The sequence below is a fragment of the Phocoena sinus genome, chromosome 3 (assembly GCF_008692025.1).
Source record: "Phocoena sinus isolate mPhoSin1 chromosome 3, mPhoSin1.pri, whole genome shotgun sequence".
In the NCBI taxonomy this organism is placed as follows: domain Eukaryota; kingdom Metazoa; phylum Chordata; class Mammalia; order Artiodactyla; family Phocoenidae; genus Phocoena; species Phocoena sinus.
Window position 1 is genome coordinate 17377643 of NC_045765.1, and position 19899 is coordinate 17397541.

At 40.2% G+C, this 19899-nt stretch overlaps 2 protein-coding genes across 6 annotated transcripts in view; both read left to right on the plus strand.

Annotated features, from left to right (window-relative positions):
- The window catches only part of CANX (calnexin), a 32189-nt gene extending 20161 nt beyond the window's left edge, over window positions 1-12028 (plus strand). For 3 of the 5 annotated variants that reach the window (XM_032626062.1, XM_032626061.1, XM_032626063.1), the window contains 8 exons: window positions 1243-1432; window positions 3697-3810; window positions 4121-4277; window positions 5403-5618; window positions 6519-6638; window positions 7528-7654; window positions 7840-7919; window positions 9691-12028. In XM_032626062.1, the coding sequence (XP_032481953.1) occupies window positions 1243-1432; window positions 3697-3810; window positions 4121-4277; window positions 5403-5618; window positions 6519-6638; window positions 7528-7654; window positions 7840-7919; window positions 9691-9744 (1058 nt within the window). In that variant the 3' untranslated portion in view covers window positions 9745-12028. Of the gene's footprint in view, window positions 1-1242; window positions 1433-3696; window positions 3811-4120; window positions 4278-5402; window positions 5619-6518; window positions 6639-7527; window positions 7655-7839 lie in introns of all 5 variants that reach the window. The other 2 variants (XM_032626060.1, XM_032626059.1) reach the window with 2 other exon arrangements.
- A 1700-nt stretch (window positions 12029-13728) lies between these two features.
- The window catches only part of MAML1 (mastermind like transcriptional coactivator 1), a 45644-nt gene continuing 39473 nt past the window's right edge, over window positions 13729-19899 (plus strand). Inside the window, exon 1 of the mRNA XM_032627139.1 lies at window positions 13729-14330. Coding sequence (XP_032483030.1) covers window positions 14004-14330 — 327 coding nt within the window. The 5' untranslated portion in view covers window positions 13729-14003. The remainder of the gene's footprint in view (window positions 14331-19899) is intronic.

Here is a 19899-nt window from a genome sequence, read left to right on the forward strand (position 1 = left end):
AATTTTAAGAATAAGCTTGTGTGTCCCATAAAGAGCTTCTTTGCTTGATCCTCACCCTTCATTTCCTCCCTTTGTTTATTTTCTTGTTGATGGGATGTTAAGTTATAGGGCATACAATAGAAATATGTGTACAGTTTTTTTCAAAGTATCTTCTAGTTGAACTTGTTTGGATGCTCCAACACCTAGACAGTTGAGTTTAATCATTTGGACATTGGAATGGGTCTTTTTATTTAATGAAGTTTTTCCTGCTGCTTTGAGATCACATATAGACATGCCTCTTTTCCTAAAGAATGCAATAACCTTTCTTCTTTATAACAAAAGTAATATATATTCAGCATAGGAATTTAAAAGGAAAAAGAAAGCAAAAAGAAAACATTTAAAATTATCTGAAATATCAACACTGTGATGTATTTGGCTATATGTGAATAAACATGTATATATGTATAGACACATGTAATTTTTATTAGAAGTTAAGTATGCTATATTTCACTTTTTCTCTTCACAAAAGCATGAGAATCTTTCTGTGAGAGTAGATATCACTGATAACATTGATAACCTTCATTGTCATTGAGGATAGCAGCATAGTACTCTGTCATTTTCCATAGTACTGTGGATGTGCTGTGACCTAGTCAGTTGCCTGTTAGGCATTTAGATGTAGGATCCAGGCTTTAGCATAATTCACACTTAAGATACCTTTATGGATTTAAAATTATGTTTGCATTCTTCACTGGATTCCAAAAGTACAATCTGAGTAGACATGTGGTTTAATAAACCACATGTAATTGAAATTTTGTGTAATTTGAAATTTGGGCAACATAGTGGTAATACCAACTCAAAAAATGAGGAAATGGGCCTTTTCTCTTGGGGGACAGTTATAATAAATAAACTTATTTGCCTGTTGACTGGTGTGTAACCATTTGTGTCAAACCAATATTGCATTAGTTTATGTACCTTTGTTTTTTTTGATGTTTTTAATGTTCATACGTGGAATCTTTTGGTGTGTAAAAATTTTACCTGTCATTTGTTCTAATTCCTAAAAACCTGAAGAACTAACATTTACGACTTACAGATAAGGAAAAAGCGTGCTAACTTGCCTAAGGCTCCATGACCATGTTCTAACGCCCAAGGTCTTTACTCCATACTTCTGCTTTCTGTTAGAAATATGATTGTTTGTGTTGTGGTAAAGAGAGCTTGGGAATGAGTGGCTAATTAACTTTTTTAAATTGCATTTAATTTTTTCAGTCTTGAATCCAGATAATAGTTTTGAAATATTAGTGGACCAGTCTGTTGTAAACAGTGGGAATCTGTTAAATGACATGACGCCTCCTGTAAATCCTTCACGTGAAATTGAGGACCCAGAAGACCGGAAGCCTGAAGATTGGGATGAAAGACCAAAAATACCAGATCCTGATGCTGTCAAGCCAGATGACTGGTGAGTCTTTGGGACCTGTCTTTGAATGCAGTGGAGCATTTCATACATTCCATTTGGCTTGAACAATTGAATGGTGGTTGAAATCTGATAATTTGGATAATCTGTGATGCAGTCTAAATGTTAGGAAAAATGTAGACTACTATAGCTGAAAATAGTAGTGACCACCTAGTGATTACTAGGGCCATCGTGATCATCTGGGCTGCCTCATACCATTTTACAAGCCACCAAATGCTGAAACTGATGATAGAGTTTGCCTGTGGTGACACGGTTGGTTTGTGGCAGAACCTCGGATCTTTCGGCCTGGCCTTTCCAATGCTTCTATGAATTCACATTTAAAGCTGGAGTCCTAAAATTGTAAATTTTAATTTGAAAAATAACCTTTTTCCTATTTAAACAATACTCAGGAGATCTCTGCTCTGTGTTAAGCACTGGAATACAAAACCACAAGCACACCAGCTGCCTACACAACTCCCAGTCTAGTTGTGAGACAGGCACTTGAAGTTGGCATGCATGGGGTGAATGGTCTAATATGTGTTACTTGTGACCAGAGCACCAGGTATACCTAACTTCAGTAGTTTCTTGGAGTGGGCAAGAGTTAACTAACTGGTGAAGATGGAAAATGGTATTCCCTGGTTGAAGGAGAATATCATGTGCAAAAGTAGAGGAATAGGAGTGAGCTTAACACGTGTGAGGGAAATTGAGTAGCCTTTTACATAAGGTGCAAATTGGAGAGTGGTAAGAAAAGAAAACAGGTGGGTTGTACTCTTGTATGTGACCATCTTTGAACTCTGGTATGGTGACTTTTGGAAATGTCAGGAAGTGAACAAAGAGAAGTGATAAAATTGATCTTCCACTTGTAAGTATCCTCTTAGGCTTCACAGTTAAATTCTAGTTGATACTTTTATGCTGCACTGGTGTAGTAGGTGAGTTTATTTGTATATTTCGACTCAGCCTTGTTCAGTATTGTATTCCTTAACTAGCTGTTTTATTTTGGGGGTGGAGAAGTGAATGTTCAGCTTGAAAGATCAGCTGAATGATATACAAGTTTAAGTTCTTACACAATTTTAAACTAGCAAATTTCAAAACCAAGCATAATCCTGACCAAGAATAGAAGATGTCTCTGCTTACCAGCTAAAGTGGCTCTAACAATAACTGCATAAAGCTTTGAAATTAGGTACTTCTTGATGAACTTTTAAGAGTAACTGTTTGAGTCATAATTCACATGCTAAAAATCCACCCTTTAAAGTGTACAGTTCAGTGGTTTTACAGTATGTTTGCAGTGTTGTGCAACCATCACCACTGTCTAATTCCAGAACATTTTTATCACCCAAAAAGAAGCCCATACCCATGAAGCAGTTACTCCGTATTTCTCCCTTCCACCAGCCCCTGGCAACCACTAATCTGCCTTCTGTCTCTGTGGATTTGCCCATTCTGGATATAGAATAATATAATATGTGGTCCTTTGTGTCTAGCTTCTTTTGCTCAGCATAATGTTTTTAAGACTCATCCATGTTGAAGCATGGATTAGTACTTCATTCCTTTTTATGACTGAAGACTGTTCCATTGTGTGGATAATACCACATTTTATTTATCCATTCCTTATTTGATTGACCTTTAGGGTGTTTCCCTTTTTTGGCTGTGGTTATGAATAATGCTGCTATGAACATTCATGTATAGGTTTTTGGGTGAATATGCATTTTCATTTCTCTTGGGTATATTCCTAGGAGTAGAATTGTTGGGTCATATGGTAATGATGTTTAACTTTTTGAGGGACTGCCAAACTGTTTTCCAAAGTGGCTGTACCATTTTACTTGCTCACAATCAATGTATGAGGGTTTCATTTTCTCCACATCCTTGCCAGTACTTAGTTTTATCAGTTTTTTTATTATAGCCATCCTACTGGGTATGAAGTGGTATCTTATTGTGGTTTTGATTTGCATTTCTCTGATGGCTAATGATGTTGAACATATTTTCATGTGCTTATTGGGCATTTCTATGTCTGAAGAAATGTCTATTCAATCCTTTGCTGGTTTTTAAGTTGAATTGTCTTTTTATTATTAGGTTGTAAGAGTTCTTTATAAATTCTGCATACTAGGCCCTTGTATATGATTTTAGATATTTATAGGAGGAACTATTTTAAGTTTTTTGATTAAGTAAGGCCTACATATTTTTAGATTGCACTGTTTAAGATTCACAAAGTGGGACCACATTGTGATTCTCCGGCCAAATGTTGTCAGTAATTGGCTTTTTCTTTTGTGTTTAAGGGATGAAGATGCCCCTGCTAAGATTCCAGATGAAGAAGCCACAAAGCCTGAAGGCTGGTTAGATGATGAACCTGAATATGTACCTGACCCAGATGCAGAGAAGCCAGAGGATTGGTATGAGCTTTAGTTAACTTTTGAAATTGCCTGCTTTTTTATTGAAGTAAAAGTTAATATTTAAATACAGCTAACTGCTCAAATTTAAGTGTAGAGCTCAACAAACTAAATTGATTACATTTTCATCTCTTTTTTTAAATGCATCTGTCATGAAAAACCCTTACTACTGGAAATGTGGAAACAAGATGATGCTCTGTAGTACGACATTGTGAAAGTATTTCTGCAGGATTTCAGGGAAGCCCTGGGGCAGCTTTTCACAGTCCTGCACAGTCCTGCAGAACCCATTTGTAGTTTGTTTGTATCTCCACAGGGATGAAGATATGGATGGAGAATGGGAGGCTCCTCAGATTGCCAACCCTAAGTGTGAGTCGGCTCCTGGGTGTGGTGTCTGGCAGCGACCTATGATTGACAACCCTAATTATAAGGGCAAATGGAAGCCGCCCATGATTGACAATCCTAACTACCAGGTTTGTACCTCTCTGTGGTTTCATAGATCTCTTTGTGTTCAGATAGAAGTTTTGTCTATAGTGAGGCTGCCAGGTTGATCCCCTGTATTCAAACTATTGAATTGAAAACAAAGTAAACTTCAAAATTGAGAGAAAACTTATGTGTTAAGTGTTGAAAAGGTAAACCTAGAAACTAGAAAGAACTTTCATAATTGCTTTGTAACTTGTGTTTAAAAGCAAACAAAAAATGGAAAACTTGTGGTTTGGGCACCCTGCTACCATGTGGATCCAACTTGGCAATCTCTGTGGTAGGGTGGATAGAGGATTATGATGGGAGTTGGTTCCCTGACCACAAGTCAGGGAACACAAGTCAGCTCATTGCTTGACCTCAGTATCTTCAACTATAAAAAGACTGTGAGGCTCAAATGAGATGGTAATACAGGTGGTGATATTTTAAAGCTTTAAGTTTACTATGGAAATGTAACAACTCAGACCCTGGTCTCACTTCTGTTTCTGTTCTAGTCAAATTATTTAAAATCATTAATTTCTACTCTGTCACACTTCAAAATGTAAAGTGTAGGTCTGTATCTCTATGTATCTACTATGTATATACTTTTCTGTTTTTAAATGTACTTGTGCAAGCAATAAGATAAGGTAAAAATTGCGCTTTAGCTGTTTTGTTGATGGCCATTTAGGTGAATTGCCATTTTTGCTTTTAGAGTCCTTGCTGCAGTAATTTTCCTTGTAAATGTCTGAGTATATGTGGTAACTATTTCTCTAGGTAGTTATCTGAGGTGAAATATCTGGTTGAAGATTGTGTACATTTTAAATCACCACTGAAGGAGTCTGTACTGATTTATGCTCCCACTCCTACCAGCAGTTAGTTGATAAGAGTGGAGGCTGTTGGAATGTGCCAGGTAGAGCAAGGTGTTTGGATCAAGGTCATGGATGAAATGGAAAGTAGCTGGAGTCCAGATGTCTTAGAGGCATCAGTAGCATTTATTGTTTTCTTCCTGTTACTTAAGTTTTACAAAGTCAGCACTTAACTCGCAGGTAATACAGAATTCATCTTAATTCTTATTTAGGTTCACCATAAATTTGTGGTGATCATTATCTGAAATGATTTTTTAAAATATTTTTCTCTAGGGAATCTGGAAACCCCGGAAAATACCAAATCCAGATTTCTTTGAAGATCTGGAGCCTTTCAAGATGACTCCTTTTAGTGCTATTGGTTTAGAACTGTGGTCTATGACCTCAGACATTTTTTTTGACAACTTTATTGTTTCTGGTGATAGAAGAGTAGTTGACGATTGGGCCAATGATGGATGGGGTCTGAAGAAAGCTGCGGATGGGGCTGCTGAGGTTTGTGCTTGCTTGTTTATTGTGCATTTATGTCTTTTATTACAGGTAACTAATTGCTTCTGTTGTGAAAAGCTATCTTCTAAGATTTGTCTTTTCCCTTTTTGGGGGATGTTGGCATAGAAAGTGTGACCTTTGTCTGCTAAAGACAAAATACTGGGGCTTTGGACATGATTTCATTAGGCCAATATAATGGCTTTAGAGTCCGTATTTGTGGTATGTGTAGGGTATTTTTTTTTTAATTGTGTTAAGATACATTTAACAGGGATTGACATATACACACTACTATGTATAAAATAGATATCTAAAAAGAACCTACTGTATTGCACAGGGAACTCTATTCAATTCTATTCTGTAATGGCCTATATGGGAATAGACTCTAAAAAGAGTGGATATATGTATAATTAACTCACTTTGCTATACAGCAGAAACTAACACAACATTATAAATCAACTATACTCCAATTAAAAAAAATTTTTTTTTAAGATATTTAACAAAATTTGCCATTTAGGGTATATGCTAATGCACTCTTAAATACTGAATCTTGGTTTACCCAATAAATGGAATTTTCACATAATTGGTCATAAGGCCAAGATGGGAATTGGAGAGACATTGAGATCAAGAAATTCTTCATTCACTGGCCCCTGAGGTTAAGGAAACCTTTGTAGGTGATTAAGAAGCCAACTTTCACACCTAGGAAGGGGAAATCCCCTTGATGATAAAGAGAGCAGGAAAATCGAAATGTTTCTCTTATTTCCTTTTTACATTGTGTGAACATCTAGGCTTGAATCCTCTGAAAAAGGTGCCTGAGTAGTGCCATGCGGTAATTGAACAGTGGGACAGTACAGCCTGTATTTAGTGTCAAAAGCCAAAACTTGAAATGAGTCCTGTCTTGTTTTTCAGCCAGGTGTAGTGGGGCAGATGATTGAGGCAGCTGAGGAGCGCCCATGGCTCTGGGTGGTCTACATTTTGACTGTAGCTCTGCCCGTATTTCTTGTCATCCTCTTCTGCTGTTCTGGAAAGGTATGAGTTGTTGCTGGTTTGTTTTTGCTTTGTTTTTTTATTTTGATTCACTCTTATATTGTTAAAAATAACTAAGATACATTGCCTGAGGTTTTTCTTTGTAGCAGCTCAGTAGTGACTGGGCCACATTTGGTGTTGACTTCTGAAACCCTGTTCACTACTTTCAGTGGCAATTTATTGTGCCCAGATGGAAGTAGGATTGTTAGCCCCTCGGTTTCTAATAGTATTAGCCTACTATATTACTCTCCTTCACATTTGACAGAAGCTTTCTGAAAGAAAAGAAAAAAACAACTTAGAGATATAAAACTGAGCCATCTGGGCACAAACTAGCTTTTCCTTCTGGCATAGCTGTTTCTATTCAAATACTTTATAATTCAGTCTTTGATTTCTCATTATCCATTTTTCCCTCAGCATCCCTACCCTCCCTTCCCCTGCAAAACACATGTAGGGCTGATACAGCCTTATTCTTTAGCCTTTGTTATATGCAATCAAAAAAAAGAAAATTTTGTTTAGACCCTCTACTTCTACTAAATGAGGATTATGCTTCACCTTGCATTCAAGATGTTTTGTAACCTGATCCCCAATCTTCCTTTCCAGCCTTATCCCCCCACCACTATTCTGCATATCTGTACCTCAGTCACCTTTGACTAGTTAGATTTGCACATTCCTGCCTGACCCCTTAGCTTCTACTGTTCCTTCTACCTTGAACCATACACATGCTCAGTGAAGAGGAAGCTCTCAAGCAGGAATTCCATCTTACTCATTTCTTTGTATCTACCCCAGCATATAGCCTTTGTACAGGACTTTGCTCATAGGCCTTCAGTAATTATATGGTAACGTAATACATAAAATGTGAACAAAACTGTCATGCTTTGGGGGAATATTTCAGAAACAGCCCAGTCCTGTGGAGTACAAGAAGACTGATGCTCCTCAACCAGATGTGAAGGAGGACGAAGAAGAAAAAGAAGAGGAAAAGGAAAAGGGAGATGAGGAGGAGGAAGGTGAAGAGAAACTTGGTAAGAAGTAGACCCCAAAATATCTGCTTTAAACCAACATCCTAAGAAGACGTTTCAAACCCTTATAAGCAAGTTACTGTCAAGATTGTTTCAGACTCTAGAGGTGTGTTCTAATGCTGATTTTCTAGTTACCAAAAACAAGTATAAGATTTTGCTCAGTTGTTTTACTTTGTCTTCTGTCTTAGAAGAGAAGCAAAAAAGTGACGTTGAAGAAGATGGTGGCACTGTCAGTCAAGAGGAGGAAGATAGGAAACCTAAAGCAGAGGTAATAGAAAGGGGAAGAGTGTATCTTAATGTTTCAAGCAACTCAGTGAAGGTACGTTTAAGTAGAGAGTATTTTCATAGGGTAATTTTCAATGGCTGTGGCAGTAAAAATTCCATTACAGCCAATTTTGTAAAAGTGGAATTCTTAGCACTAAAAAATTAAATTTCAAATATCTGAATCTCAAAAGTATTTTCTGTGCTGAAAATGGTTTTCTGTAATAAATAGAAGGTAAGGAAAGACTAACAAAACGCTTTCTAAGATGGCAACTTCAGGTTATTATTTTACAGTTCTGTGTCATCATCTACCTCTCCTCACTGTGCCCTTAAAAATATTTATTGGACAAATCACTGCATTCTAAAATTTTTGTCCCTTTTGCTGATGGAGTCATTCTTTCGTTCATTCAATAAATATTTGTGGAGTACCCATTGTGTACCAGGTATTGTTAGTGAACAAGACAGACAAAGATACGCTACATCTGGGGAACTTAAATTCTAGTGGAAGGAAACAGACAGTAAGCAGTAGACGTTATAAGGAAGTAAATGAGAACAGTATGTTAAAAAGCAATGGGGTATGAAAAATAAAAGTTGTACAGGAAAAGGTATTGGAAATGCTGGAGGCGGGGTGTGTTGTATGTAATGTTAAAAGATGGTAGGTAGGCCTCAGTGGAGAGGTGACATTTGAGCAAAGACTTGAAAGAGATAAAGGACTTTGCCATGGAGATGTCCATGGGAAGAGCATTCCTGGCAGAGAGAACAGCCGGTACAAGGGCCTGAAGTGGTAGTCTAGATGGCCAGTACGGTCAGTAGATTAAGAGGGTGGAGAAAAGGAACATGGGGAAGGCTCCAGATTAGGTGAGGCCTCCTAGGCTGTTGTAGGGGCTTGGCTTTTCCTCCTAGTGAAATGGGCAGCCATTGTAGGCTTTGGGGCAAAGGAGTGATCAGACCTGATTACTCTGGCTGCTATGTTTTTCACAGACCAGGGAGAATCAAGGAGCCTAGTTAGGAGATTACTGTAATAATCCAGCCAAGATATGGTGGCCCAGAGCAGGGTGATAGGAGAGAAGGATGTGAGCTTCTGATCTGGATTTTGTGGTGGATTGGATATGAGGTATGAGGGAAAGAGAATAGTCTACCAAGGTCCCTTTTCTAAGCACTGCTGTTTCATTCTGATCCTTTCTGGAAACTACCCAGTTTCCATTTACAGCTACCACAACTCTGCCCTTCTGTTGATAAAGGTCAATGTTGTTTATATTTTCAGTGGACGTATTCTGTCTCAACTAGAATGCATAGTTCTTTTAGGTAGGGACCAGTCTGTTTTTATATACCCCAAACTTCCTCACACAATAAGTGTGTGTAGAGTAGAAAGAGCACTGAGTTTGTGTCTTGAGTTTTATGTGGGACTCAGGTTTGATAGCCTTTAGTCCTCATGAATCTTTGAGGCTTTCTCAGCCTCAAAGTGCGACTAATGTGTCCACAGGCCAGTAGTTATTCAGGATTAAGCAGGATAACATGTGAAAGCCTGGTGTCTGGTCCTTTTTAAAGAAAATGCTTATAGGTTAGATTTAGAAAACAAAGACTGAATTAGAACACATACAATCCCACCACCTTTGAGCCAACATTGTTTTTGATGCATTTTCTTCCAATCATTTTTCTTTTCCTGTTTTTCCTCAGATGGGTTATACTCAGCCTGGCTCATTTGAAAACTTGGTGAACTTTTACTTTTTAAAAAAATATGCTAATTATAGTGAATTTCTTGTTTTTTCAACCAACAGGAGGATGAAATTTTGAACAGATCACCAAGAAACAGAAAGCCGCGAAGAGAGTGAAACAATCTTAAGAACTTGATCTGTGATTTCCTCTCCCTGCCCTTCCCCTGCAAAGTGTGGGTCCTAGGAGAGGACCTGGCACATCTTAGGTTGAAACTCAGAAAACCTTCAGAGTCACCATCAACAGGTTCCAGCTGAACACTAGCCCGTGTAATTTTAAACATCTAGCAGTAAATAATTGCAGTTGTGACATAAAGGACCCTGTTTCTGTAGAAAGAAAGCATTTAACATAATGGTTGTGAAATGTAACATGAAGCAACTAACTTGTATTTTTTTGTTTTTAAACATCTTTGTTTTTTAAAATAGAGTGATAGAACTTTGTCAGTCTTTAAAAATCTTGGCTTAATTTAATATATTAATCTGTCCATGCAGAAATAACACCAACCTTTAAAAATGCTAGGGGGCTGAATTTGAAGTAACTGATTTTGTCTTTTAAGTTTGGTATTACAAAACATTCACGTGTCTTTGTCCCTTAAAATTGATAATCATGTTTAAAGTGCAGTCATTTGTGGTTATAATCTTGTTTTGCTTGCTTCCATTATTCAATTCCTCCTAAGGAAATTGAGGAGAGTGATTGGATGGAAGCCCAAATTTATATAAAGGTTCTGTTAAAATTGTATTAAAAATAGACATACAAAAAGAAAAAAACTTTTCACTTGATGTTGGTTAGGCCATGAAGTATGTGTGTTCTTTTGCCTTTGGAACAGCTCAGTTCCCAGACAGCTTTGCAGTTAGTGGAGGAGGTAGCATAATGTGGCGCTCGGGCATTCATTCTTCACACCCTGGGAGTGTCTGGGCTCCAGCCTTCTCAAGCAGGTGGCTTCTTAAGGAACGCTACCAGAGTAAAGGCAGATGTTTTCATCACATCTTTCACTGTGTTGACACTGTTTTACCTTCTCAATTTCCCCAAATTCCCAGCTTTCTTCTCTGCTATGCATTGTCTTCACAGCACAGCTTGCGGTCCGTTGCTGAAAATGCTTATAAGCTCTGCATAGTGTTAAGCTTTACTGTGATTATGTGTATGTTTCTTCCTTTATTAAGCAGACCCACACCTTTCCAGGGTCAAAGTACACGATAGAATAGTGTCCTTCATCTTTACCATTTCTTTTACTCCGTGTAAAGACTTTAGAAGTCTAATCCAGAGGCGAGCCAATTCAGAATTGACTGTAATTGAACACAGGCTAAAAGTATTTATGGAGAAGTGACTTTTAGCATGAGTTTTCTGATTTTTGTAGCTGCTAAATCTTTTAAGTCTTTATTTGCAGTTCATGTAACAGTTCTGTCTTAAATTACATGATAAAGCAGTCCTGTTCAAAACTTTTTTTAAGTATGTGGCTTGTATAATTTTTAAGAAATAATCTTAGGTTTGTTTTTTCATGTGGAATGCAGATGGGTGCTATCAGAGCCGCTCCCCCATCACTATAGTGTAATAACATCATTATTACACCACACTGAAATGTATTCAGAATTAGATTTTTTTTTTTAGCTTTATTGTTTTTTCAGAGGTGTTTCAAATGTACCGATGATACTGTTCCTTGCACTGAATATATAAACACTCCAGAGTGTTTATATTGGGGAGATATTGGGGAGGAAGTATATTCATAAAAGATGAAGGCTGTATCTGTTTATTTTGTTTATCTTCAGTTTTTTTACTGGTTCACTTAAATTCTTATGAGGGTGGGATGCATTTTTCTTACTGTTCAGTGCTTTATCTTTTCATCTGTTGTTCTGTGGTCACAGTGACCTTAGCTATGTAGCAGACTTTCCCAAATGTATTGAGTGCAAATAAACAGTTACTTAGCAAGACCTGAAAATATGTCTGCAGGTTTCTCCTTGAAGCAAGTGTGTGGGATCATTGCATTTCCAGAAATCTGCCTTCTTTACCCTCCATTGACATCACGGTTTCTTCCAGCTGAGCTGTGGAATAACAAGTATAAATCAGTAGACTGTTCATTTGCCTTTCCAAGGGTAATTTAGCAACGTTTGTCCAAAAAAAGAAAGACAAAACAAAGAGTCATTTCTTGGTTTTCTTTTCACTCTTTGTTGAAGGTGCAGCCTTCTGATTAGAAGTCTGACACATTAATGAATGACCAGCAGCAGTATTCAGCTCTTTAAAAGGCACTTACATTATGATTTTACATGCTGGTTATTTGTCCCATTGTTGTAAAATGCCCACTCCATCAGATGTGTTCCTCAGTTTCTCTCATCCATAAAATACTCTTCATTTTTCTCCAATTGTTGCGTTACTAAATGGTATTACATTAAAGCCCTGTGTTAAGCATCTGCTTTTGACTGACCTTCTTTCATAATAACCTTCAATTTGTGTGTTTTACTGGTTCAATAGTGGGTTGATCTTCCTTTAATTGACTACTACATGAAATTTTCTAATATTGCAGAAACTATTATGGATGGTGAAATAATTACTACATCTCACCACGTGGATTTGAATATAATTCAAAGTAGGCTTTGCATCCTTTTCCTGCTGGATTGGGGTTCAGTATTTCAGTTCTATAATAGGTTTAGCAGCTCAGAAAGGGAATGGTAATTTGTAGATTATTCTTTGAGATTTATGGGAACCATTCGACTTTTAAACATTTATTAGAAAATAAATCTTTGTTCAGAATCAGACTCCATCTTTTATATATTCCTACATATTTCAGGGATATTTTTGAACATTAGGCCATAACTTTTTTATGCAGTATTATTAGGCTTTTGAATTGCTTACTGAAGAGTACCCAAAATGTACTGCTCCTAGTTACAATTATCTTTCCCATTAGAAAAGAAATTTATTTAATTCTGGTGTAAAATTTGTTTGAAGAATGGTAAAAGCAAGACTATGTTATGGCGTTCATGAGATTGCCTTGGTGGGCAACTTGTATTTTTTACTGCATTTGTATAAGAACAAGTACTATTTGAATAAGGACTCAATTTTTTCTTCTGATTTTAAAATAAAACATTTTCATTGGCTTAGTAATAAGTTACTGTACCAAAGTTTGAGCTGTTTATGGTGTCTCTCATTGTGCAGCCTTTTGGCACCTCCTGTTAACTTTTTAGCAGTTAGGGTGCCAATACCTGTCTCTAGTTTGTCTTGGCCCAACAGAGACGGTCTGTAGTTTCATTGCTCCTGTTTTTTCCCCTACAGTCTCCCACTCCCTTTGCCTACTAGGTATAATACTAGAGTGTAATTGTCTTTAGTTGTATTTTGTTGAGATTCAGTTTTACCTAACAGACCATCTTTTAAATGTAAAGCTTGCAGGCCAGGCTCCCTGTTTTTTTTACTGAAGCATCATCCTTTGCAGTTCTACCCCCCCCACACACACCAGAAAAGGAGCTAGACTCCTTCACATCCTCTTCTTCCTGTCTGCTAGGGCTTTTGTTGTTGTAGTAATTGAACTTCTGAAATTTGTTCAAAATTTATATAAGGGAAGATTATATAGTCTCGATTCAGAACAGCGCGAGAAGAAACCTCTTCACCTCACCCGTGTACAATTCTTACCAATTGTGAGGCTGAATGTGAGCCGTGAGGTCGAACGAAAACAGCTGACACTGAAAAACCCTGGATACTTTTTAACTTATCAAAACCCCATTTAAGAAGCTACAGGAGGAATAAAATTATGAAGCGCTATGGTGCCGGGAGCATCTGGATCTAGCGGGTTACGCCGCGCCGACTGCCTGTCTTTCCGCGGCGGACCCGGAAGGGCCTGTCCGCGTGAGGCGGCGTTTAGAGGCGGCGTTTAGAGCCGGCTCTTGTCGGTCACTTACATGGGTGAGGAGGACTGAAGCCCGCCCACCTGCTTCCCTCCGCCTCACTTGAGAGTTCCTTTTAAACTGCGCACGGGAGCAGCCCTAGCGCGCCTCTGGCGTGCTAGGCCCCGCCCCTCGGGCGGCCCGCTCTTCCTTCTCTGTTTGGCCGCAGTCCCTGTTCATCAGCTGTGACGCCGCTTTCGCCTGCCGGAGCCCCGCCCTTTTCCGAGAGCCCTGAAAACAATTTTAAGATGGCGGCGGCGGCGGCGACGCGGAAAACAATGGGGCCGGGGCGGCGGGGACAGGCCGAGGCCTGAGGTGGGCAGCGAGCGACTGCCTGGGTTGGGCCGAGCGGGGCCCAGAGGAAGACCCCCGCCGCGCGCGAGCCCGCTCCGCAGCTCGCGGGGCCATGGCGTGGCCGTGAGGCAGCCGGGCAGCCGGCGGGGAGCGGAGCCTGCCGTGCCAGCCGGCCCCGAGAGGCCCGCCTCGGGCCCGGCCTGTGCAGCCCGCGGCCCATGGTGCTGCCCACCTGCCCCATGGCGGAGTTCGCGCTGCCGCGACACAGCGCGGTCATGGAGCGCCTCCGCCGGCGCATCGAGCTGTGCCGGCGCCACCACAGCACCTGCGAGGCCCGCTATGAGGCCGTATCGCCCGAGCGCCTGGAGCTCGAGCGCCAGCACACCTTCGCCCTCCACCAGCGCTGCATCCAGGCCAAGGCCAAGCGCGCCGGCAAGCACCGGCAGCCGCCCGCCCCGGCCCCAGCTCAGGCCCCGGCCCCGGCGCCCGCCCCGGCCCCCCGCCTCGACGCCGCCGATGGCCCAGAGCACGGCCTCCCGGTCGCGGTAAGTAGGGCTCGGGGAGCAGCCCCTTCCCGGGAGATGCTGCCCCTGACGCCGCCCAGGGCCCTTTGGGACTTCCCTAGTGCCCGCAACTTCTCTGGTCTGACTCAGGGGAGGCTAACATGGCAGGGACTGAGTGGTTGTCATCTGCGGGAAATGGCACTGTGGCGTTACTTTGGGAAAACATGACCCTAAGGACCTTACATTAAGGTCCCGGGTGGGAAGGCTGGCGAACTGTCGGTGAAAGGTTTTTCTTCCAGACTGGATTCCGAAATTTTGAGAACTTTATTTTGGAAGAGACTGGCATTTAAGTTGCCTGTGATAGTGGCTTCATTTATTCTGCAAATGTTCATTGGGTCCTTGCTCTTTGCAGGGTCAGGGCTTAAAATATGGAAATAAAACGGCCTTTAGTTGACCAAACTGTTCTGCATGGAAAATCAAGAATCTTTGGAAATCTTAGTAAAGACATAGTACTGCTCATTGAGGTGTACAAAGGTATTCTTTATTTAGGCAACCCTGAAATTTGTGAATTTGTGATTCCAGCAATACTGTTGACAAAGCCAGTTTTCATTATAAGCCTGTTTAAAACCTCTGATGATATTAGAGTTTGTTGGTAAAGTATTATGCCCTTTGGGTTCTCAGTAGATATTCGGGAAATTTGTTGGTTAGAGGTTTTCCTTCCTGAGACTGATTATAAGGTTCCTTGCTGTTGTTTTCTTGGTAATTTAAAGTTTAGAACAAATGTTGCCAATTTAATTTGTGTGTTTTTAAATTCATGCCTTTGTTAAGGTCTCACCTGGGCTGTTGCAGTACTCTTCCCTAATTAGTCTTAAGGTGTTCGGTCTCTTTCACCCTTTAAATGCTAGGTGTGTCACAGCCCCTATGCTCTGTTTGAATTGTTTTCCTTATTCTCTCCCACACTAGCTTGGGCTACTGGACATCTCATTGCTTATTGTTATCAAGTCTTACATAGTCAAGTCTTCTCATCCTCACTTTTCTTGTCTGTAAACTGAGGATGTGTTTGGTTTCCTCTAGGATTTTTGTAAGACTCAAAAGAAATGAGTGTCGATGTGAAAAATATTTCATAAATGGAAAGGCTGCCTGCAGGACCCTCCCCCATCACCTTTCAGAATCCTGACATCCTTCAGGGCCATCTCATCTTCCTCTTTAAAACCAGTTTCCACCCTACCCCACAACAGTTAGAATCTCCTTTGTCAAAACATTTAGGAAATGTATTGTCTATGCTATTTATTTTAAGCACAACGTCACATACTACTTTAGGACATGTCTTGCAAACAGACTGTAAGCCCTGGGAGACAGGGAGGGGTGCAGCTCACAGTCAAAGGAAAGACTTTTAAGAGTTGGGGGGGGGGTTTCCCTGGTGGCGCAGTGGTTAAGAATCCGCCTGCCAATGCAGGGGACACGGGTTGGAGCCCTGGTCCGGGAAGATCGCACATGCCGCGGAGCAACTAAGCGCATGTGCCACAACTACTGAGCCTGCTCTCTAGAGCCCGCGAGCCACAACTACTGAGCCCACGTGCCACAGTTACTGAAGCCTGTGCGCCTAGAGCCAGTGCTCTGCAGCAAGAGAAGCCACCACATTGAGAAGGCCGCACACCGCAACTAGAGAAAGCCCACGCGAAGCAATAAGACCCAACACAGCCAAAAATGAATTAATTAATTAATTTTAAAAAAGAGTTGTGGGTGGTAATTCCGTGTAAGTAAATAGTAAAAGCTCATAAAAATCTCAATTTTACACTCACATAGTTACCTTGAACCACCCCCTAGAATGTATATTAGTAGTGATTCAGTTTGTTTAAAGAGACTAAGAATTTAGATCCCCTATGATATTTTTAGTCCTAAACTACTAGAGAGAAATTGGACATGCTGTTTGAAGAGAAATTAATTCTGAGTGTGTTAGAACTTGAGTCTGGCCTGTCAGTCATTCTTTTGGGTGATTAGGTGTGCCATGTTATGTTGATGTCTTATCACATTAAACCTTGACCCATGGATTTCATGAGTTAAACTTTAGAATGGAATTGCTCTTCAACCTCCTTACTAGGAAGGAGGACCTTTTTCACTTCAGTCTCCAAGTGATTCTAGGTGAGCTCTTTGGCCTTGGAGTGGGGTTTTAGGAATGGAAGATCAGTGTCACTAAGAACACAGTGGCTTGTTCCATTTTAGTGGCTCCTTCAGTTCAGAGAGGGGGAGAGTCCTTGCCTTGGTAGGATTTTGGCTTGGAGAGAGAGCACAGCTTTGCCAGAGAAATGGAGGGGAGAAAGTACCTCTTAGTCATTGTTATTTTTGACAATTCTGTGTATGTATTTGATCTAATTAATATTCCTTGCATAAGGAATATTATTATTATTTTTTTCCAAATGTCCTGTAGTACTCTTAAGCAGTCGTTTCATAGCAGAAACCATCGGTAAACCATTTGTACAAGTGAAAAGGGATCAAGTCAAATTACTAGTAGAGTACACCTCCTGCTTATGTTTTTCCCCTTCTTAGGATATTCCACCACAACAAAACCTTGACCACTATCTTCCTACTGTAGATACTGTTAGAGATGGATCAGAAACAGTGCTTCAGACTTTTTTCTACTCTAATTGTCAAGGAATTACCTCATTAGGTTTTCTTCATACTGTGTGTGCTCATTAAAAACCAAATAGTAGTTTTCTAATGATAGGATTGACTTTTTTTTTAAATTAATTTATTTTTGGCTGTGTTGGGTCGTCATTGCTGCACGGGGGCTTTCTCTAGTTGCAGGGAGTGGGGGCTACTCTTTATTGCGGTGCACGGGCTTCTCATCACGGTGGCTTCTCTTGTTGCAGAGCACGGGTTCTAGGCATGTGGGCTTCAGTAGTTGTGGCACGTGGGCTCAGTAGTTGTGGCACACAGGCTCAGTAGTTATGGCACAAGGCTTAGTTGCTCCGCGACATGTGGGATCTTCCTAGACCAGGGATCGAACCCGTGTCCCCTGCATTGGCAGGCGGATTCTTAACCACTGCGCCACCAGGGAAGTCCAGATTGACTTCTTTGTATTAGGGATGCCAGATAATAGAGAATTATCCACTCACTTTATACATTCATTCTGTCATGAAAATAGTCTTCTACAATAGCTTGAACATTTCCTTTTAGTAAAAAATTTTTTTTTTAATATTTATTTATTTTGGCTGCACCTGGTCTTAGTGGCAGCACACGGGATCCTTGCCATGGCACGTGGACTTCTTAGTTGCAGCATGCATGTGGGATCTAGTTCCCTGACCAGGGCTCGAACCCGGGCCCCCCTGAATTGGGAGTGCAGAGCCTCAGCCACTGGACCACCAGGGAAATCCTTCTTTTAGTAAAATGTTATAAAGGTTTATGCCACATCCCCTTATCCACCATTGTCACACTTTTGCTGCTTACTCCTTAAGTCATTGTGATAGTCTACCAAGAAATTTGATGGTTGCATGCCAACCATTCATGGAAGTTGCCTTTCCTGCTTAGTTTAGGCATGCAGTATTTCTCTCTCTCTCTCTTTTTTTTCTTTTTCTTTTTATCCTTTTAATAAGATTTTTCACAGGACAGAAAAATTTAATTTTGATAAAATCCAGTTTATAATCATTTGTTTTATGAATTGTGTTTTGGTGTTATGTTTAAGAACTCTTTTTATACATCTCTAGATTCAAAATGTTCATATTTTGTCGAGGATTTTTTGCATTTAAGTTCATGAAAAATGTTAGTGTGTAATTTCCTTCCTTTCTCTCTTTCCTCTTTTTCTTTCTTCTCTCTTTTTAACTTTTATCTATACATAACTACACAAATAATACAAAGAACATCTGCATACCCTCCTCTTAGATTCTATCCATTGTCATATGGCTCTCTACCCCAAGCACCCAGTGTGTACCTTCTAAGAGTTAAGAAAGATGTGTGAAATTTTAATAATGATTTTGTAGACCAAACTTGTGTAGGAATTATGTAAATAACAAATTATTTTCTAAACATAAAACAGACATTGTTCTATAATCATGTGGGATAATTTTAGAGAAAAGATGACTAATGTGGCTTTAGAATCCCATTTCTTCCTATAACATTTGCGACATTGTCATAGTACCATCTTTCCTTTTTTATCTTCAGTATCCCCTTTCCCACTGGGTCCTTCCCTTTAGCTTGAAACAGGAGCACATATTCTCCTTTCTTTTGTCTTTTCTCACCCTCAAAATAGTATTCTATCTCCTTCCTTCCCTTTGTGCTTTCCACTGTACTTCCCATTTACTCATTGCCCCATTGTAATCTGCCTTCTACCTCTTTTACTTTTCCAAAGCTGCCCCCTTAAAGGACACCAAAGATGGAATTACCAAATTCAGTGGCTTCTTAGTCATCGTTCTTTTTGACTTCCTCCTTCCTAAGACTCTTCTCTTAGCTTCTACTCTCTTCTGATTTTCTTTCCAGCTTTCTGACTTTTTTTCTGTCTCCTTCCTGCTTTCCCTTATTAATTCATGCAACAAATATTTGAGTACCTACTGTGGGCCAGAGCATATTTTAGTTGCTAGGGATACAGCAGTGAACAAGACAAATTGAAACTCTGTTCTTACGGAGAGAGATCAATAATTTTTTAAATTAATTTTAAGTTATAATAAATGCTAAGAAAAAATTTTAAGAGTTATGTGATACTAAGTGATTTGTAGCAGCAGCTTTAGATATGGTAGTAGCAGCTTTGTCTTAATTTGGCCTGAATGACAGGAGTTTATGAATCAGCTGAAAGTTTCAGAAAAGAACATTCCAGTTAGAGCCACCAGCACAAAGTCTCGGAGGCAGGAACCTTCTGAGCTTGCATGAAGACAGAAAGGAGGTCAGTGTGGCCAGAGCAGCAGGTATGCAGTTGGTATGAGTAAGCAAGGATCAGATCAGGTGCAGTGAGAAGCAATAGCAGGATTTTAAGCAAAAACATCACATGATCTAACATTTTTTAAAGGCCATTCTGGTGCTAGATGGAGGATGTCTGGGATTGGTCTGGGCAAGAGTGGATGCAGTTAAAGCTTTTGCAATGTCTAGGCTGGGGCTGGTGGTAGTAGTGCAGATGGAGAGGAGGAGATGGATTCTGGACAGCTTCTTAAGGCAGAGGTGACAGAGGTTGCTGATGGACTAGATGGATTGGATGGGGGCAAATGAGAGGCATTGAAGGGAATTCCAATTTTTTTGGCTTGAGAAACTTTCTTTGCACACTTTTTAAACATTCATGGTCCCCAACCAACTAAATTCTCTACTTTTTCCACTCAGTTTTCTTTTCCTGGGTTAATGTCATTGATTTTTTTTTTTAATATTTATTTATTTGGCTGCGTCGGGTCTTAGTTGTGGCATGTGGGATATTCATTGCAGCATGTGGGATCTTAAGATTGTGGCGCTCGGGTTCTTCGTTGCAGGGCACAGGCTTCTCTCTAGTTGTGGTGTGCGGACTCCAGGGCGCCCAGGCTCAGTAGTTGTGGCACGTGGGCTCTCTAGTTGTGGCTTGCGGGCTTAGTTGCCCTGCGACATATGGGATCTTAGTTCCCCGACCAGTGATCGAACCCTCATCCCCTGCATTGGAAGG